General features: G+C 37.7%; 1 protein-coding gene and 1 pseudogene across 1 annotated transcript; one reads left to right on the top strand and one right to left on the bottom strand.

Moving 5' to 3' along the window:
* The first annotated feature begins 192 nt into the window (after positions 1-192).
* LOC143614531 (cytochrome P450 81E8 pseudogene) lies at positions 193-4,419 on the top strand (annotated as a pseudogene).
* Positions 4,420-13,746: 9,327 nt separating this feature from the next.
* Positions 13,747-15,984, bottom strand: LOC143614532 (uncharacterized). The gene is made up of 7 exons (XM_077087945.1): positions 15,439-15,984; positions 15,183-15,333; positions 14,795-15,132; positions 14,473-14,725; positions 14,251-14,384; positions 14,049-14,151; positions 13,747-13,973 (listed from the first exon to the last, which is right to left on the bottom strand). Exons 1-7 carry the CDS (start codon positions 15,982-15,984, stop codon positions 13,747-13,749), a joined length of 1,752 nt encoding a protein of 583 aa, XP_076944060.1.
* Positions 15,985-17,400: the final 1,416 nt, after the last annotated feature.

Consider the following 17,400-nt stretch of genomic DNA (forward strand, 5'->3'; position numbering starts at 1 on the left):
CGGCATTTCCGTTACCAAAAATAATGGTCAAATAATTGAATAAATCAATGTACTCTCACAGACGTCAAAACATACATTAAATATTACATAATTATTCATAAAATTAAATAGACATTTTTGCATCCCTTGATGGAAGTTTTTCAATATAAATATGAAACATCATAGGTGAAGACCTCACTAAAGATTAAAAAAATGGTGGAAACAAATGTCTTCCTTTTCATTCTCTCCCTTGTTATAATCATCTATATGATCACCAAAAAAATAACCAAATCAAACCTTAACCTACCACCAAGCCCTCCATCACTTCCTATTCTCGGTCACCTCCACCTACTTAAACAACCCCTCCATGAAACCCTACTTACCCTCTCTCACAAACATGGTCCTGTGATGCTGCTTCGTTTCGGTGTCCGAAGGGCGGTAATCATCACCTCTCCGTCCCTCGTCGAAGAATGCTTTACCAAAACAAACGACATCGCGTTAGCCAATCGACCATTAACACCTTCCGCTAAACACTTCAATTATGATTACACCACCATGGGTGCAGCCCCATATGGCCACCTTTGGCGAGCCTTACGTCGGGTGGCTGCCTCTGAACTCTTATCAACCACCCGGCTCGACGCAACCACACATTTGCGCGAACATGAAGTTAAACTTATGTGTAAGCAAATTATTAATAAATCACCAAACAAAGTGGATCTTAAGTGTTGGTTTAGAGACCTTTTGAATAACATAACAACAATGGCTATTATGGGAAAGAGGTACCATGGAGATCATGTTAATATCAATGATCTAAAGCAAGCGTCCGAGTTTCGGGATATGATGGAGGAGTTGTTTAAGCTCTTGCGTACACAAAATATTGGAGATTTTGTGCCTGTTTTAGGGTGGCTAGGTGTTGGTGGTGTTGAGAAGAGGATGATTGGTTGAATGAAGAGGGTTGATAGGTTTCTTGATGATGTTATAGATGAGCGTCGGTGTGTTGGGAGCGGCGAGTCGGGAATTATGGTGGATAAATTGATTGTTTTGCAGCAAGAACAGCCCGAGCTTTATACTGATGAAATCATAAAAGGCTTAATGCTGGTAAAACTTTGTTACTTTCTAGTTTTGTAATATTTTAGATGATTTGAAACACCTCAAAGTTGCAAGAACTTAGTAATTAAGAGGATTCTCATTCCACCTCCTATCCCTAAATCAAAAATTATACTAAAACTTACTATATTTTTTCTCTCTATTTTAATTAAATAATAATTTTTATATCTTTTATAATTACCTTTTCTCTTTCCTTCACTCACGACCACTTTCAAAATATATTAAAAAATTATAGGGAGTGAACAGTAGCTTTTCAAATATACAGAAAAATCACTACTTTTTCTAAAATATAAAAACTCTTCACTCACAACATTCTAAATTACTCTCTAAATTATAAAAACACCCCTCATTTGATGTGAGGAGTTGGATGAGAATGCTCCAAATCACCTTTTTAAAATGGTTTACATAAAATCACACTTTTGAGAATTTTTTTTAAAGCATGGCTTCTTTATTCTGTTTAATGACTAGCTAGGGGTTGAATTTTTTACTTTTATTTTAAAAGAGGGGTCGTTACTCGTTAGTAAGTAATGGGGCGAAGTTTGAATGTTTTAACGTGTGACCCTTTTTAGAGAATTATGGTTGTTTTTTAGTGTTTGATCACAAGGGGTAATTAAATTCTTTTTGTTTTTAAAAGAGAGATCGTTAATAGTAACGGAGTGGAGCTTGGATGATTATAGGTCTGTTTCAGTACTAGCTAGGTTCTCCTGTTCATTGCTAACTACTAAGAGTGTTTTTTAATAAATTTAATGATAACAAAGTGGAGCTTGGTGTTTCTAGCTTCTTGCTTGAGTGTTTTAATAAAATTTTGTTTGTCGTTAAAAAAATAATATGTAGTATAACATCTATATTATATATTACATTATTAAATAGTTTCGTTTGTATATTATTAAAATATTTGATAATATTATATAACATTTTATATATATTACGTATGTTATAATTTATTTAATATTTCATAACGTGTTTATAATTAATGCAAAACATTTAAACATCTGGGTTTAAAAGGGTCAGATCTCTGGTTCAAGTCTCACATATAACAAGAATTAAAAGAAAAATTGCCGTTCAAAATAAAATTAATGTAAATAAAATATTTTTTATTATATTTAGAATTAATATTATATTATAATGTAATTAAATTCAAACTCATATAATATAATGTTAATTAAATAAAGAATATTATAATACTAAATAATATCATATAATAATAAATTACTTAATACAAATATCTTATAATGTTATATAGTATGAAATAACTTATTATGTTATGTAGTATTTATACAATTTGATATTATACAAAATTATATAGTATTCGAGAGTATTATATAATTCATATTATATATAATATATAGATAATTTACATAATTTATGATAAATAATATAATATAGTATAATATAATATAATTAATATGCATGATATAATGCATATAATTTATATTTTATAACGATATAAAATGCAAGAACAAAAACATTAAATATAATAAAAAAAATACTCTTCGTTATTAATAACACTTTGATGAGATGGTAAGATGATTTTGGTATGAAATTGAAGATTATAGGTTCAAAATCTATAGAATATAAAAGTTTAGCCGTTAAAAAGTAATGGATGGAACAACGTACTGAGGCGGATCTAATGCATAACTAGGGTGGGCCGGTGCCCACCGTCCGGTTGCCGGCGTGCCGCGTTTGCAGGCAGACGCTAGTATATTATTACTCAATAATCAGTAAGTGCCCACCGTTCGACGCCAGTCCATGTCCACCGTCGGTTACCATTATCGGCGGATTTACAGAGGTTTTGTCTACAACAATCCAGTGATGCTATTGATATGAATAGGAGAGAGAGAGAATGGGGAAGATGAAAACTGAATACTTTAAATCAATACTGCTTTAAATGCTTTTTTATATTTTGTGCAGATTTTGTAAACCTAACTTTATTTAACTAAAGGCTTAGTATTAAATCAATATTTTGTTTTTTTCTTTTAAAAAAGCTTGCTGTCTCACTCGGCTTCAAGATTGAGGATCTAAAAAAGAGTTTTATTTTTGTCATTTTATTAAAATAATAGTATTTTGTATATAAACTTTTTATTTTTATATGTTACTTAACAATTTATAAATATATAATTTTAGTTTGTCAAAAAATATTAGTATCATTATATGTAAAAATGTCTTTTTGAAAATATAATTTGTGATCCTCTGATTATTATAAACAAAAAGTATATTGCGACTATCTGATTAAAAGTTTCTGATTCCGTTACTGAAGGTCGTGATAATGAACGTGATGTTTGGTGATAGTGTATAATAATCAAGGAGGCGGGTCTAAGTGCAACTTAATTATATATATGAAATATAATATATATTCTAACTTTTGAAGGGTGGTGTGTAAAAAGACCAATTTACTTTTTCATGTACCCTGAAAGTTTATTTTGCTTTGGGCCTCTAAAATGGTTAATTAGCCTTGGTCTTATTGGCCTGACCCATTTTAACATGATCCATTTTGTGTCCCCCATAACAAAAATTACTGAATCCGTCTCTAACAACCTACTAGCCAAATACTTACGTATCCAGTATCTTATGTTTTCTGAAAAAGTCTACACATCAATATTAATTCAAACTTCACTCCATTAGTAATAGAGGTAACCGCTTTTTAAAACAAAAAACACATTCAGCGCCTTAGTGATTAAACACCAAAAAGCAACCCTAATATTAGGTAAGTATGGAATACAAGGAAATATTATCATGTTTCCAAGTAGCGTACGTTTGAGAAGTTCGGAAGTGACCCTGAAAACGGAGTCTTTACTTTTATTTAGAGTTTTAGATAAGCTTGTTTATATATTTGTTTTCTTTTTTAAGCTACTAGTACTGTCTCATTATTTTTATACATAATTAATGTTACTCATAATATCGCTAAAAGAAATCATAAATCTTAACATCTTGTTGGAATATTTAGATAGGATGTTAACCACCTTTATCTCTTAATATATTCAGATAATGTTGATTGCGGGTACAGAAACGCCGTACTTAACACTGGAATGGTCTATGATGGTGTTGCTTAGCAATCCGAATGCTATGCGAACGATCAAGAACGAAATCAACGCTCATGTTGGTTCTGAACGTTTGTTACAAGAAACCGATTTGGGTAAACTAAGTTACCTTCAAAATGTTATAAATGAGAGTCTATGTTTGTACCCAACTCTCCCCTTACTACTTCCACGTGAAGCTTTCGAAGATATCACAATTGGTGGCTATTCGGTACCTCGTGGAACAATGTTGATGGTTAATGCATGGGCCATTCAAAGGGACCCTATTTTGTGGGATGAACCTGAAAAGTTTATGTGACACCCGGTAAATTCCCAATCCCTTAAACCAAGTAATCAACCTAAATATTAGGTAATTGTTATATGCGCCCTGCGCGAGCGCACCATATTAGAATCAGCACGTGCATTTGTTATGTGCGCCCTGCGCGAGCGCGCCATATTAGAATCAGCGCGTGCATTTGTTATGTGCGCCCTGCGCGAGCGCGCCATGTTAGTCAGCGCGGGCATATTATGTGCGCCCTGCGCGAGCGCGCCATGTTAAGAACCAGCGTGGGCATATGTTATATGCGCCATGCGCGAATGTTTTGGCTTTATGTTTTCATGTACCTTAACGTTATGTTGTCTAATGGGTTGACCATCCCGCATGATGCTAAGGCGGGTGCATCCTAAATCGTTTATGCGCGTGCGGAAGGGAACTAACCTCCCCGCATGGCGGGAACATTGAGAGCTAGTTTGTCTGAAGCTCCAAGATGGAATTGACTTCAACATAACTGATCACTATGTTGAAATACCAAGACCACCTGGAGAATCTACAAATGAAACTCAATGTCCTAACTGCGAGAAGGTTACGCACCTACCCGCAGCAAAGAAATGTCCTTCACGCAGAAAGCTATGCGCACAAAGTGATACGCACAGAACACTTAGTCTATTCTCCAGACGTAAGGAGATTACTCCCGCCCAAAAGGAAACAGTAGCGTGTTTCAGAGATTTTCCACTTTTTACTGTACACGGACAAAAGTACCTGAAAAAGCACACTGTAACATGAAAAGTCAACTGTCAGCCACCCTATTCTCACCAACCCCAGACCTGCATGTCCTGACCAAATCAAATCAAAATCTTTTATCCACTACTCCACTTTTAAATAAATAATAATAATTTCCATACCTTATCATCATTACACCTAGATATGAAAAGATTACAATCCCCTAAAGCAAGGGATTGTGTTCCCTTGAGTTTGCCTATAAATATGTAACCTAAACTATCACCCAAAACACACTTCAAACTTCTCTCTTAAGAACTGCAACTTGCACTAATCATCTCCCAAGCATCCGTTGTTTTCGTTTCCGATCCTGTTACCAGGTAAGCCAAGAATATAACCTTGAGATCTGCTTTCCAACCCTTATATTCTCCTAATTCTTGATCTTAATATATATACTTCTTGTTATTTAATCGCATTCTAGACCTTCAATTCCGAGGCCAACACCAACAAAACCCGAATCTCGATTAATCCCTTAACAAGAACCACAGGTGAGTCTCACAGCCCCTATTTTCACTGTTTTCACTATTTTTAAACTGTTTTCGGGGCGAGGGACACGTACTTAAATTACGATTTATCATGGTATACTTACAAGTTATGTAAACGATTATGTTTAAATTATGTTTCATGATGAGCAATGCAAACGGTTATCTTTGGTTTACAATGTATGTGCGCCAGAATTCGAGTAAGTGATCACTTTACCATTGGAACTCTAAGGGTAGGGACTGCTGGTTTGATCCACCCACTCGTAGGGGTCGCACCTCTTTGCATGGACGAGTGCCTAGTATGGTCATGGGGCAGTACTATGGGTTTGAGCCCGCTCGTAGGGGTCGCGCCTCTTTGCATGGACGAGCGCCTTGTTTTCCGGCACAACGTCTGCGCGTAACCCGCAGGACGGTATTATTCGCTCGTAGTGGCAGCGCCACTTACACAGACGAGCACGGTTTTTCAGATGTGTCCGCGCGTAACCCGCGGGACGGTATTACTTGTTTCGCTCGTAGTGGCAGCGCCACTTACACAGACGAGCACAGTTCCCAGAAATGTTCGCGCGTAACCCGCGGGACGATTTTATCAGAATGTGTTGATAGAACTATGTTTTACCAAGCATGTGTTTTAATGATGCTATCAGAATTATGTTTCAGAATGATTTTTATCAAGATTATGATGCAATACGATTTATCAAGTTACTAAAACTTGTGAACTCACTCAGTTTATACTGATTCAAATGTTTTTACGTGTCTTTCAGGAGATAACTAGGTAGCGCATGGAGTCACACTTAGAGCACCTCACGCTGAACATCTAAAACTAGCTTTTTGGAAGATTTTAGTTCTATCCCTTCGATGCGCGTGGTTGTTCCCGCCGCGCAAGGGGATACGGCGTGGAAATCTTCAACAGTTTTTATACTTGGATGTTTTTATGTAATTTTTAAACAATGTAATGTATTTGTATTAAACATTTCATGCGCAATGAAAATCTTACTTTGAATGTTTGCAATGGCTCGTGCTTAATTATCAATCCCCACTCGCGCGCGCCCGGCTGTTTCCGCCGCTCAGGGCCGGGTGTGACAGATTGGTATCAGAGCACTGGTTATAGCGAACTAGGAAAATAAGTTTTAACCTAGACTATAACCGTTGGGGAATCGCATGAAATATTTTTCAAAGAAAATATTTTCAAAAGAAACTATACACACACTTAGGAACACGGGTCACACAGTGTCTAGTGAATAAAGATAAAGAACATTATGTGCTCAGAGTAAATGCGCTAAGTTTAATATATTTTCATTCTCTTTTAAAGCGAGAATGCCTCCAACTAAAGCCAAGGGAATTACCATGACACCCGAGGAACTCGCGGAAATAATCGCGCAAGCGATCGCGACACATGAGGCCAGCAAGGCCGAATCAAGTCAGGGTCGTCAGAATGAGACCCCAGAACCCGAATCAGGAGCCTTGGACAAAGGATGCTCCTACAAGACATTCATGGCCTGTAAGCCTTGGCCATTCAAGGGTACCGAAGGGGCCATTGGGCTCTACAACTGGATTGACAAGATGGAGACAGTTCTCTCCATTAGCGGATGTAGTGAGAACCAGAAGGTCCTTTACGCGACCTGCATGTTCCAAGAAGCAGCTTCATCTTGGTGGAAGCTTCAAGTGAAGACCTTGGGGCGAGAAGTTGCTCTTCACAAAACCTGGGAGGAGCTGAAGGAGATGATGATGAGAAAGTTCTGCTCTCGCGCAGAAATCCAGAGTCTGCAGCAGGAATTCTGGAACCACACCATGGTAGGAACGGATATCGACGCCTACAACAACCGGTTCAACGAGCTTTGCCAGTTGGTGCCAGACATGGCAAACACGGAGGAAAAGAAGATCGAGAGGTATATCTTTGGGTTACCTCCTGTTGTTAGGGTTCCGCTCAACGCCGCAGCGCCTCCAACCTTTGATGAGGCGGTAGCGCGGGCCATCACCCTTACAAGGGATACGGTCCGTGCGGGTATGTTAACTACGCGCGGAATCGAGCAGCGAACCTCTGATCCCAAGAGGAAGTGGAACTCTCACCACCGAGGGTCCGACTCCAAGCAACAAACAAAAACTTACACCATTTTCGACCCATCTGTCTCTTTATTTTAGATTGAGTTTGAAAAATGCTTATTGGTTTATTGATGTTTTTAAAAAGCCAATAGTTTAAAATGTGTTTGGCAATCACAAAAATCTTTCCTATTTTAGTTTTTTGAAAGGTTTAAAAAGCAGTTTTCCAAAAACCAAAATCCTGGCTTTTCAAAATGGCTTTTTAAAAAAGCCAATAAGCTAATAAGCATTTTTCAAACTCAATCCCAAACACCCCCTTAGAAAACTTACATCCTACAGCTATAAATCCAAACAACCATGTGAATTAAAACAAAAAAATCAACCGAGCGGATCGACTTAAGCAATTGTTCACACAAACCATGGACATTTCAGGAGGAAGCAACATTGGCCATGGCGTGAAAACATTACAAAATAGCCATTTTTTCGTCGTATCTGGAGGAATTTCAACATCGTCCTGTGGAATTCGTGGACCTTTAAAACCGCGCCACGCGTCAACATATTAATGGATCCGACGAAATCGTTAAAGGACTGTCGGATCCAAATGAATTTTTAATGGATCTGACGGAATTCTTCATTTTCTACCTCTCAAACCCGAACCTCCATAACCAATCTCCATCTCTGTCTTTCTTATTTCTCCACAAAATCAAGTAAATTGCTTAGTTTTTCGAGAAGAACACAGCCATAGTGTTCAACTTTTACTTTAGAACTCAAAATCAAACCCCCTGAATTGAAAATTTATGGTTCGACGGACAAATTAAACAATCGGACCCTACAGAAGCATGAGTTGAACTGTTGGATCCGCCTGTTTATTATTACATCGTCTAGAACATGAATCCTTCATATAACTTAAAAAAGCGCTTGATATGCCGGAAAATTTGAATACGTATCAATATCTGATTGACTATACTAATCCGTTGGATCAGTTCTTGTTTCCATCGGATCCAACCAAATAATTTGGCCATTTTCGAAAATTTTTCCAAAACCTTGACTGTTTTTTAAAAGCGTTCATAAAAGATAGCCATTTGAGGAATTTTCCCTTTCTTTAGTCCTCTTGTAGCTTTATGGCTATGGTTTTTAATAAAATATTTATGTTTAGTTTTATTTGTTAAATTCTTTTTTTACTAATAAAACTAGTACTTTTACCCATGCGTTGTGGGGGAAGGTCAGCTGTTTTTTAATGTTTTTAAAATCGATAAAAGTGGGTTCAAGTGTTTGAAGCTAATGATTTCCTTTTGACTTTAGGTTGTTCACCACAAAACCATTGTATACAAAAAGGAACTTAAAAAGATAATACCACTTAACACATGAAAGTGCTTCGACTTAGATTTCAAAACTTTTCAAAAAATACAAAACATTGTTAGGAACTAAAGACACTAAAACATGACACATACTACGGAACAAACAAGACCACATTTATTTGACATACCATCCAAACTAATAACACTTACCTAATAACAAATAAGATGAGGATACATATTTATTATCACTTCAAACACAAGCAGATAATGGTACATGTACAGTGAACACAATTAAAAAAAAAACTCTAGAAAAACCATAACAAAATGAAATCATGCAACATATTTATCGACAAAATAATAGGTAGCCAACAAAAAAACAAAATATGAAACACCACCAACTAGCAGCTGCAAACAAAAGAAGATATATAGGTAGCCTAAATGAATCAGCATTATGGAATGGAAACCATATAAAAAGAATGACATAAAAAACATCCAACATAACATATAGTGCACATCTACATGGAATGCTTGGAGAAAAAACAAAAAAATTCAAAACCTAAGAAAACAAAATAGCCAAATTAGCATATACAAAACCAAACAAACACAATAAGAAAACAGACTTGAAACATCAAACAACAGACCTGAAACATCAAACGCAAAAAAAGCGGAAAAAAAATTACCACACACAAACGACAAAGAAAACGAAGGCTCATATCTTTACCAACAAAAGTTCTTGCTCAAATCCATCATGGCTGCAATCACATTTGCAAAACAATTGCCACCAGGTTACAAAGCCAATACAAAGACCAATTTTGCTCGCCCTTTATTTCATCATCACCCTGTATACTTATCGGATGGAACTGAAAACAACATAGACAAATCGGCCAATGTCGCAAACAATCACCATTGCAAACTTCTACTAGACCACCGCCAACCGAGCCATAAGGTGTGGCCGGGTGGTCGACGGCCACAGGCCCGACACCCCGCTAGGCCCGAATTTTTTTTAATTATACGTATTTTTATTAAAACAATATATATATTTAGTGTTTAACCTCAATTACATAACCACTAGCTTGATCTAGTTGCAAAGGGTATTACTCCCAATCAAAAGGTTATAGGTTCTAGTCTCATTTGAGACATGTTTAATCCTATCTTTATACAAAAGTTTTTTACACAATCAAAACTATAAACAAGTAAACTCATATCAAAATTAAATTGTTTAAACCCAACAAAATACTCCTTTTACTTAAGGCCCAAAAAAAATTTTCGCATTCCGCCCAAAATTTTTTTTGCTATCTCAAAGCCGGCCCCGCCAACCCTAAATCACTGCCACCAAGGGTCCAGAAATCGAACCAGACAACAGTTACAAAATATATCTTAGAGTGATTAGGAACAAAAGTGACGGGTGTGTGGGATGGCACAACTGTAGCTGATGGTCGGAGCAACACACAAGAACCCACCACCGCCATGAACAATCACCGTCACAACCGTCTTGCACTTTCGCCTAGAGTTCGTTTTGGAACCTGGCAACAACACACAAACAATCACCACCTCCATCGTCGTGCGTCTTCGCCTAGGGTGAGCCCGACAACAACCACCGATGAGTAGAGAGAGATAAGAGGTAGCATTGTGCCTCCAAATAATAGAGACACCTTCGTCGTCGCTATAGACGGCCGATAGTGTTCATTCGTCGGCCAAAGCTGATGAAACCGATGAAAACACTGTCGGGAATCGCGAGCAACAACAGGCAAACACCCCCCCCCCTCTCTCTCGAATCACCCTCTCTAGGTTCTAACACAGTGATACGCCTATGGATTATAGAGACGAAGACAATGACGGTTGATAGACCTAGAAGACGATCACACAGAGAAGTAGAGAAAGAGAGCGAAGGTGGATTCCAAATTGTTAGTAGTATAAAACAAGAAAAAAATAATGACCCATACCAGCACCAACACACAGCTGTCAATAACCAGAGATGTAACATGACGTTAGCAGTGTACACACATGAGAAGCACAAGATACAACTTCATATGCATAGCTTCTCTCACAAATGTGAATACATAAATGTTGATCACTACCACCAACCCATTACACCCCACATGCCACACCAACAAACCATCACATAAGAGCCCTTTCAAATTCTAAACTTTTTAAAACCCTATATTGTTCACAACAATGTAGGGTTTTAAAAAGTTTAGAATTTGAAAGGGCTCTTATGTGATGGTTTGTGGTGCGCACATATGATTTATATATGTGTAAACCCTCGGGTGGGCAAAAGTGAAATTGCACTAATTTTGACGTTATTTTACTAATCTCGTGAAAATAACGTTAAAAGTGACGGACGGTTAATCAGGCATCATGTAGTGGCGTTGATAGCCGAAAGACAACGGTACATGCACCGATCATCCGGTGTCCCGATGATTGAGTGCTATGTGCCTTATGTCCAAGGCTTGATGCAAAACTACTATCGAGCCGGGGGTCTCACCGAAAGCAGCATCTCTATCCTTATAGGGTAGAGGTAAGGCTGTCTACATCTTACCCTCCTCAGACCCTACCATAGCTTTGCTATTGGTGGGATATACTGAATACGATGATGATGATGATGATGATGACATTCTTCCACAACAACAAATCTGTAATGTATGGTTAATAGTTATTAATAGTTAATTGATAGCTTCTGCCCTTTATATATTAAAAGTATATGTAATGTATTGCGAGTATTGTTAGGATCATGTTCCAAAATCCAAACACACACACACACACACACACACAAACTACAGAAAAGTAAGAACACAAGAATTTACTCGATTTGGTGTAAGCCGATTTATATCCACGTGTTGCAACCAGGATGTATTATTATTGCTCTATGCTCTCATTATGAGAAAATTGCAGGCTATATAAATATATTACATATTAGGGTTTTCTACCTTGTGGTAGCGACACACGACCATAGTGTAATAATAAATGAAAAATCTCACAGTGTTACATTTGAGATGATGTTTAAAAAATTAATATATTCTATAATAGAAAGTAAACTGGAATTAGTTGTCACATTAATGCCCATCGTATATACTTTTCACATCCATTTGTACGTATGTTAAAATTCTTTTCGAATCCACTAAATTGTTTTCATATTCATCATTCATGTCCATTTCCTCTCCTTGTTCGCTTCCACTCTTTTCTGTGGCAAACTCGGATTTTTAGTCCAAAGACTAAATCCAATCCCAAAACCGAAATTGTATTGAATATCCTACCAAAATATATAATTTCAGTATGGTTTCGGCCATTTTCCGGGTCGGGTTTCGGTTATCCTCAATTCATCCAGAAATCTACTCAACCTAAAAGAAACCAAAAACATAATTTACTAAGAGATAAAAACATCATCATTTTGAGAATTAGATGAAGAATTACAGAAATTGTCTTTTATCTTTCGTCCAAATTTCTCTCGTTGTCCCTGATCTTCAAAATTGATCCTTTTTGTGCTTTACGTTTCAAAATCCTTCAGCATTTGTCCTTTTCGCCTAATCCGGTTAGATTTTCTCGTTAAGTCATGTCAGTAGCTACTCACGTGAGGGCAATACGGTCTTTTCAGCTATCCTTCAAATTTTCCCCAATATATAACGACCCCTGACCGATCATTTACTCACCTTCGACAATACCTAGGGTTCGAAAATCCAGAAATGTTCTGACCATGGTTCTCTGCAATTGTGGGAAAACGGTGATCATCCTCACGTCGTGGACGGGCAGAAATCCTGGTCGTCGTTTCTATTCGTGTCCTGACCAGGTAATTGACGATAATTAGGGTTTTTTACATTCTTTGTCTAAAATCTTGTTTTTATGTGAAAATCCAGAATTCAAGATGTGTTTTCGTGGTTGGTACGATCGTAAGTGTCAAAGATGTGCTGACATCATTCCGGGCTTGCTTTGGGTGAAGGACAACCTTGAAGTTGCGAATGAAAGGCTTGTCGGGAAAGTGAAAGCAAGTGAATCCAACGCAAAGAAGCTGAAGAAGTTCCTGATTGTTAGTTGGATAGGGTTTATTTTGTATCTTCTTTTGGTTCAAGGTGCAGACAAGTAATGTTGTGGTTTTGGCTGTTGATAGGTAGTCTTTTGGATGTGGGGTTGGTTTAAGTTGTCTTTTGGATGTTATCGTCTTTTGGGGTCGGTTTAGGTTGGGTTTAGGTTAAGCTGTAGGTGCAAAGTGCACGTCTTTTGTATCTCTTTTGTATCTCCAAGCAACATGATGTACAGTTTGTAGTTTAATGAAAGTGCTACAATGCACAAGTTTGTACCTGACACTCATACTTTGTTGCACAACCATTTGTCATACTCTGGTGCACAATTGCAATACACAAACTCAAAAGTCAAACTTATTCAAGTCAAACTGTTTAACACAACCTCAAACATAACCAAATCAACGTAAACTTCATAATTCACATAACATAAGTTGTTCACAATACTTAACCATAACCAGTTAGAATACCTAATAAAGTCAAGTGCTCCCACAAAGTTCAAAATACACAAAATCATTAGAGGGTTCAAAGTACACAATCAAAAGACATTACTAAAGCAGCATAATCAAATGAAGATCTAATGAAGCAAGATCCCATTAAGCTGCCTTTTTTCCCTTCTTTTTTAGTGGGCCTATGCAAGTCCTCACATTATGGCCAGTGCTCCCACACCTGCTACATGCTCCAAAGGTGTTCTTCCTTGTCAATTTGCCAGTTGCTGGTATATCATCCTTTTCCACAACTGACCTCTTTCATGCCTTCTTAGGTCTGCATGCCATGGTGTGATGCTTGGGGTGCTACAATGGTTGTAGGAGCCTCACATTTTGTCCACAAGGTCATCCCATTTATTGGATTTACTTTAAAGGAATAAACCAACTTCCACATATCCATTGTGTGCACCGGGTGAACCCAACTTTCTAATGCCCCCACTCTTCCTCCATTAGCAGCCACGAACCAAAATGCAGCCACAACATGTCTGCAGGGCATACCTGTACCAAATATAAGTCTTCATATAAACAAGGCAACTTGATACAATTAATTCAAACCAAATATAATCAACATACCTGTAATTTTCCAGTCCTTGCAACTACAAGTCCCCATTGCCAAATTCACAACACGTGGATCAGTAGGTTTTCCACTCACCTCATATAGATCCCCTCCATTCCACTGCACACTGTAATGATTTGCTTGTTTCTGGATTGCTTAAAACAGTTGTGTGGCCCTAGGTGTTAGCAGGCCTTCACATTTATCAATAATCCCAAGCACAGTCACAATCCTCCTCATTAAATACTCCCTTACATACTCAAGTGCAGATATGATGGGTCTGTCCCTGCCTTCCACAATCTTGCCATTGTATACCTCACACATGTTGTTAATCATTACATTAGAAATTGCCAATCCTGTTAAAGGATTATACAAGATTATAAGCAGACAGTCTAATAAGTATCACAAGCATACAGATTATTGCTAAAGTCTTTAAATACTAACCAGAGTTGTGTGACATGGACCAGGATTGAGGTGCTAGTTTTGACAACCACAAGTGTGCTTTGTTGTTGAACTCCTTTAACTCATTCATTGCAGTAAGAAACTCAGGTTTGGTTGTTGAGGTAGCACATTTGTATAACATGTTTTTATACAGCACACCTCTATGTCCTGCAAGCTTCATATTCTCATGGATGTGCCTAAGACAGTATCTGTGCTTAGCACAAGGAAACAAAGTTTGAATGGCTTGAAGAAGCTCCTGTTCAACATAAACAAAGGTTAACAGATAACATAATGACAAATAGCAAGTGAACCTTTAATTCCATACTTTTTGCCTATCAATCATGAAAGTAAACCTTGAATTGCTTCCTATTTCCAGATCTTCTGCCATAAGCTCTAAGAACCAAGTCCATGAGCTAAAACTTTCTGACTCCACAATTGCATAGTAGACAGGGTAGATTCCATTGCTGCTATCAAAACCCACTGCAGTAAGCATCTGACCTGGAAAGGTGCCTTTCATAAATGCACCATCTAGACCAAGCAAATCCCTGTTTAATGCTTTAAACCCCTGTTTTAAAGCAGCCAAACAAACATATATCCTTTTGAACTGTCTGGTTGTAGCCTCATGAGCTGATGGTGCTTCAACCTCAATCTTAACAGTGCTACCTGGATTTTTATCAAGTAACTCAGCAGCATAATCCCTAAGCAAAGAATACTGTTCTTGTAGTCCCCTTCAACTTTTTTCTTTGCTTTCATCTTGGCCCTGTATGCTGTCATCTTACGAACAGCAACACCATACTTCCTTCTAAATTGATCTTGAACTGCTTTAACAGGGATGTTAGGGTTTTCTTCAATCTGTTCTAACATCTGTTCAGATAGAAAAGTAGATGTGCAAGAACATATATTCCTTGATTGAATGCATGTGTGGTTGGTATTTAATGTCCTAACAACCCAACTTTGAGAATCTTTTACTTTGGAAAGAAACAAGACCCATGGACATTGATAAACATGTGAATTTGTCCATTTGCCCCTACCACCATCATTTAGTTCGGGTCTTGTTGCCACTAGCCACTTCCCTTTTGTCTTTTTGTTCCCACTAGCCCCTTTAGTTTTTCCTTTTTCCTTATCAGCCCCTTTGCCTTTTTTGTATTTAGATTTCTGTTGGCTAGCAACATGCACCCCACAATCATCAACCTCAAAGTCTGGCTTAGAACCAGTACAAATTGTCCTTACTCTTATGTGATCATCTTGTTTGATTTTAATCAACCTTTTAGTTTCAACTGCATGTTTTCTAATCAACTTCTTAGCCTCTTCTTTTCTTCCAAATACCTGGCCAAGATAAAAGTTTGACATATTTTCATTTGATCTTCTTATACTGTGCAACATGTTTTTCCTATTGCCGGTCTCATTCTCATCTGATTCTGGCCCACTAAGAAACTTGTCATTGTCTATTACATCCTCACAAAAATCTAGTGGTTCTAAATCATCCCCGTCTTCAAAATCTGTATTAACATTCATTCTATATTCACTCATGTCCACTTCAGGCCATGTTACTCTCCTCATCCACAATATACATATCATCATCATCCTCATTGTCAACCCTATTCTCCTATATATCCTCTTTCTCATTCCCAAGCCTACTTTGCTCACTAATGTCTACATCCTCTTAATAATTCCCAAACCCACTAGAATTGACCAATATCTATATCCTGATTGTCATTTCTGTAACATCTAGGAAAAGCCCATATTTCTTTTGGGTTAAAATTTCCAACTTTGAAAGTTGGAGGATTAAAATAACCTCAAAATCAAGTAATGGGAAAAATGAGATAAGGAAAGATTAAGCATCTTATGTTTAAGGAAGTAGGAAAATCCATCCCACATGGATAGATGGAAGAAAAAGGGAAGCATTCCATGGGTATAAATAAGGAAAAGATACTTTCATCCCACATAGAAACAAACAAAGAAATGGAAGCTCTTTATAAGGAAGCAAGTTTTCATAAAAATGTTTTAATGTGGCTAACCACTCTCCATAGTTCTAGCGAAGGGTGCGAAGCACTCGACGCGCACGGACACGGACACGGACTCGGGCGATGGGCGTAATGTGGTGTTTTGATGGCGCACTTTGCACTTCGCACGCTCGCATCGCCGCATAAGGGCCGCTTTAGTATTTTTGAAAGTTGGAAGTATGATCAAGAAGTGGCAAGTTATCAAAGACGAGGGACTAAAAGTAAAAATCTGAATTCTGGAACCCATCGCGCTACGCGATGAGCCCAGCCTCAAGACCATCGCGCTACGCGACGGCCTGTGATGACGCAGCAACATGTGTCGCGACCAGGGGACACGTGGTAGACGCTAGGGCTGAGTCAGCAGCCACGCATCGTTTCTCTGACATCGCGTTACGCGATGGCTTAAGACAATGGACCATCGCGCTACACGATGGATCCCAAATTCGGCTATAAAAGGGAAGGCTCACGGCATTTCATTTCACACAAAAATTCACACACATTTCACACACACTAGCCTCGGTTAGCGTGCCGGTCTCGTGGAACGTGCCAAGCTCCGAAGCTCTGACAGTTTAAGCTCTAGTATGGGATATAGAGTAGAGGTGCTGCTCGATCAGTCATAGGCATTTAACTCCAAACACCCGTACGAGGTAGGGGTTCTGATTAAGTTATTATTTTATTATTATAATAAAAGCTTAGACCATAGTCGGGGGTATAGCCCAAACCTTGATTACTGATAAACATAATATAACTTTCCATAAGCAAGAGTTATATTTAAATTATTGTTTCTTCACGATTAAGAAATGTAATCAGTTATATGCAAAGGTTATAGTTAAATAGTATTTCTTAATGATTAAGAAAAATACTATTCATTCACACAAGTAAAGTAATGTTTCTTCTTGAAGAAGAAACCTGGTATAAATGTTTCTTC

The sequence above is a fragment of the Bidens hawaiensis genome, unplaced genomic scaffold (assembly GCF_021521415.1).
Source record: "Bidens hawaiensis isolate Kalapana, Puna unplaced genomic scaffold, B.hawaiensis_p1.1 tig00040155_1, whole genome shotgun sequence".
NCBI classification, from domain to species: Eukaryota; Viridiplantae; Streptophyta; class Magnoliopsida; order Asterales; family Asteraceae; genus Bidens; species Bidens hawaiensis.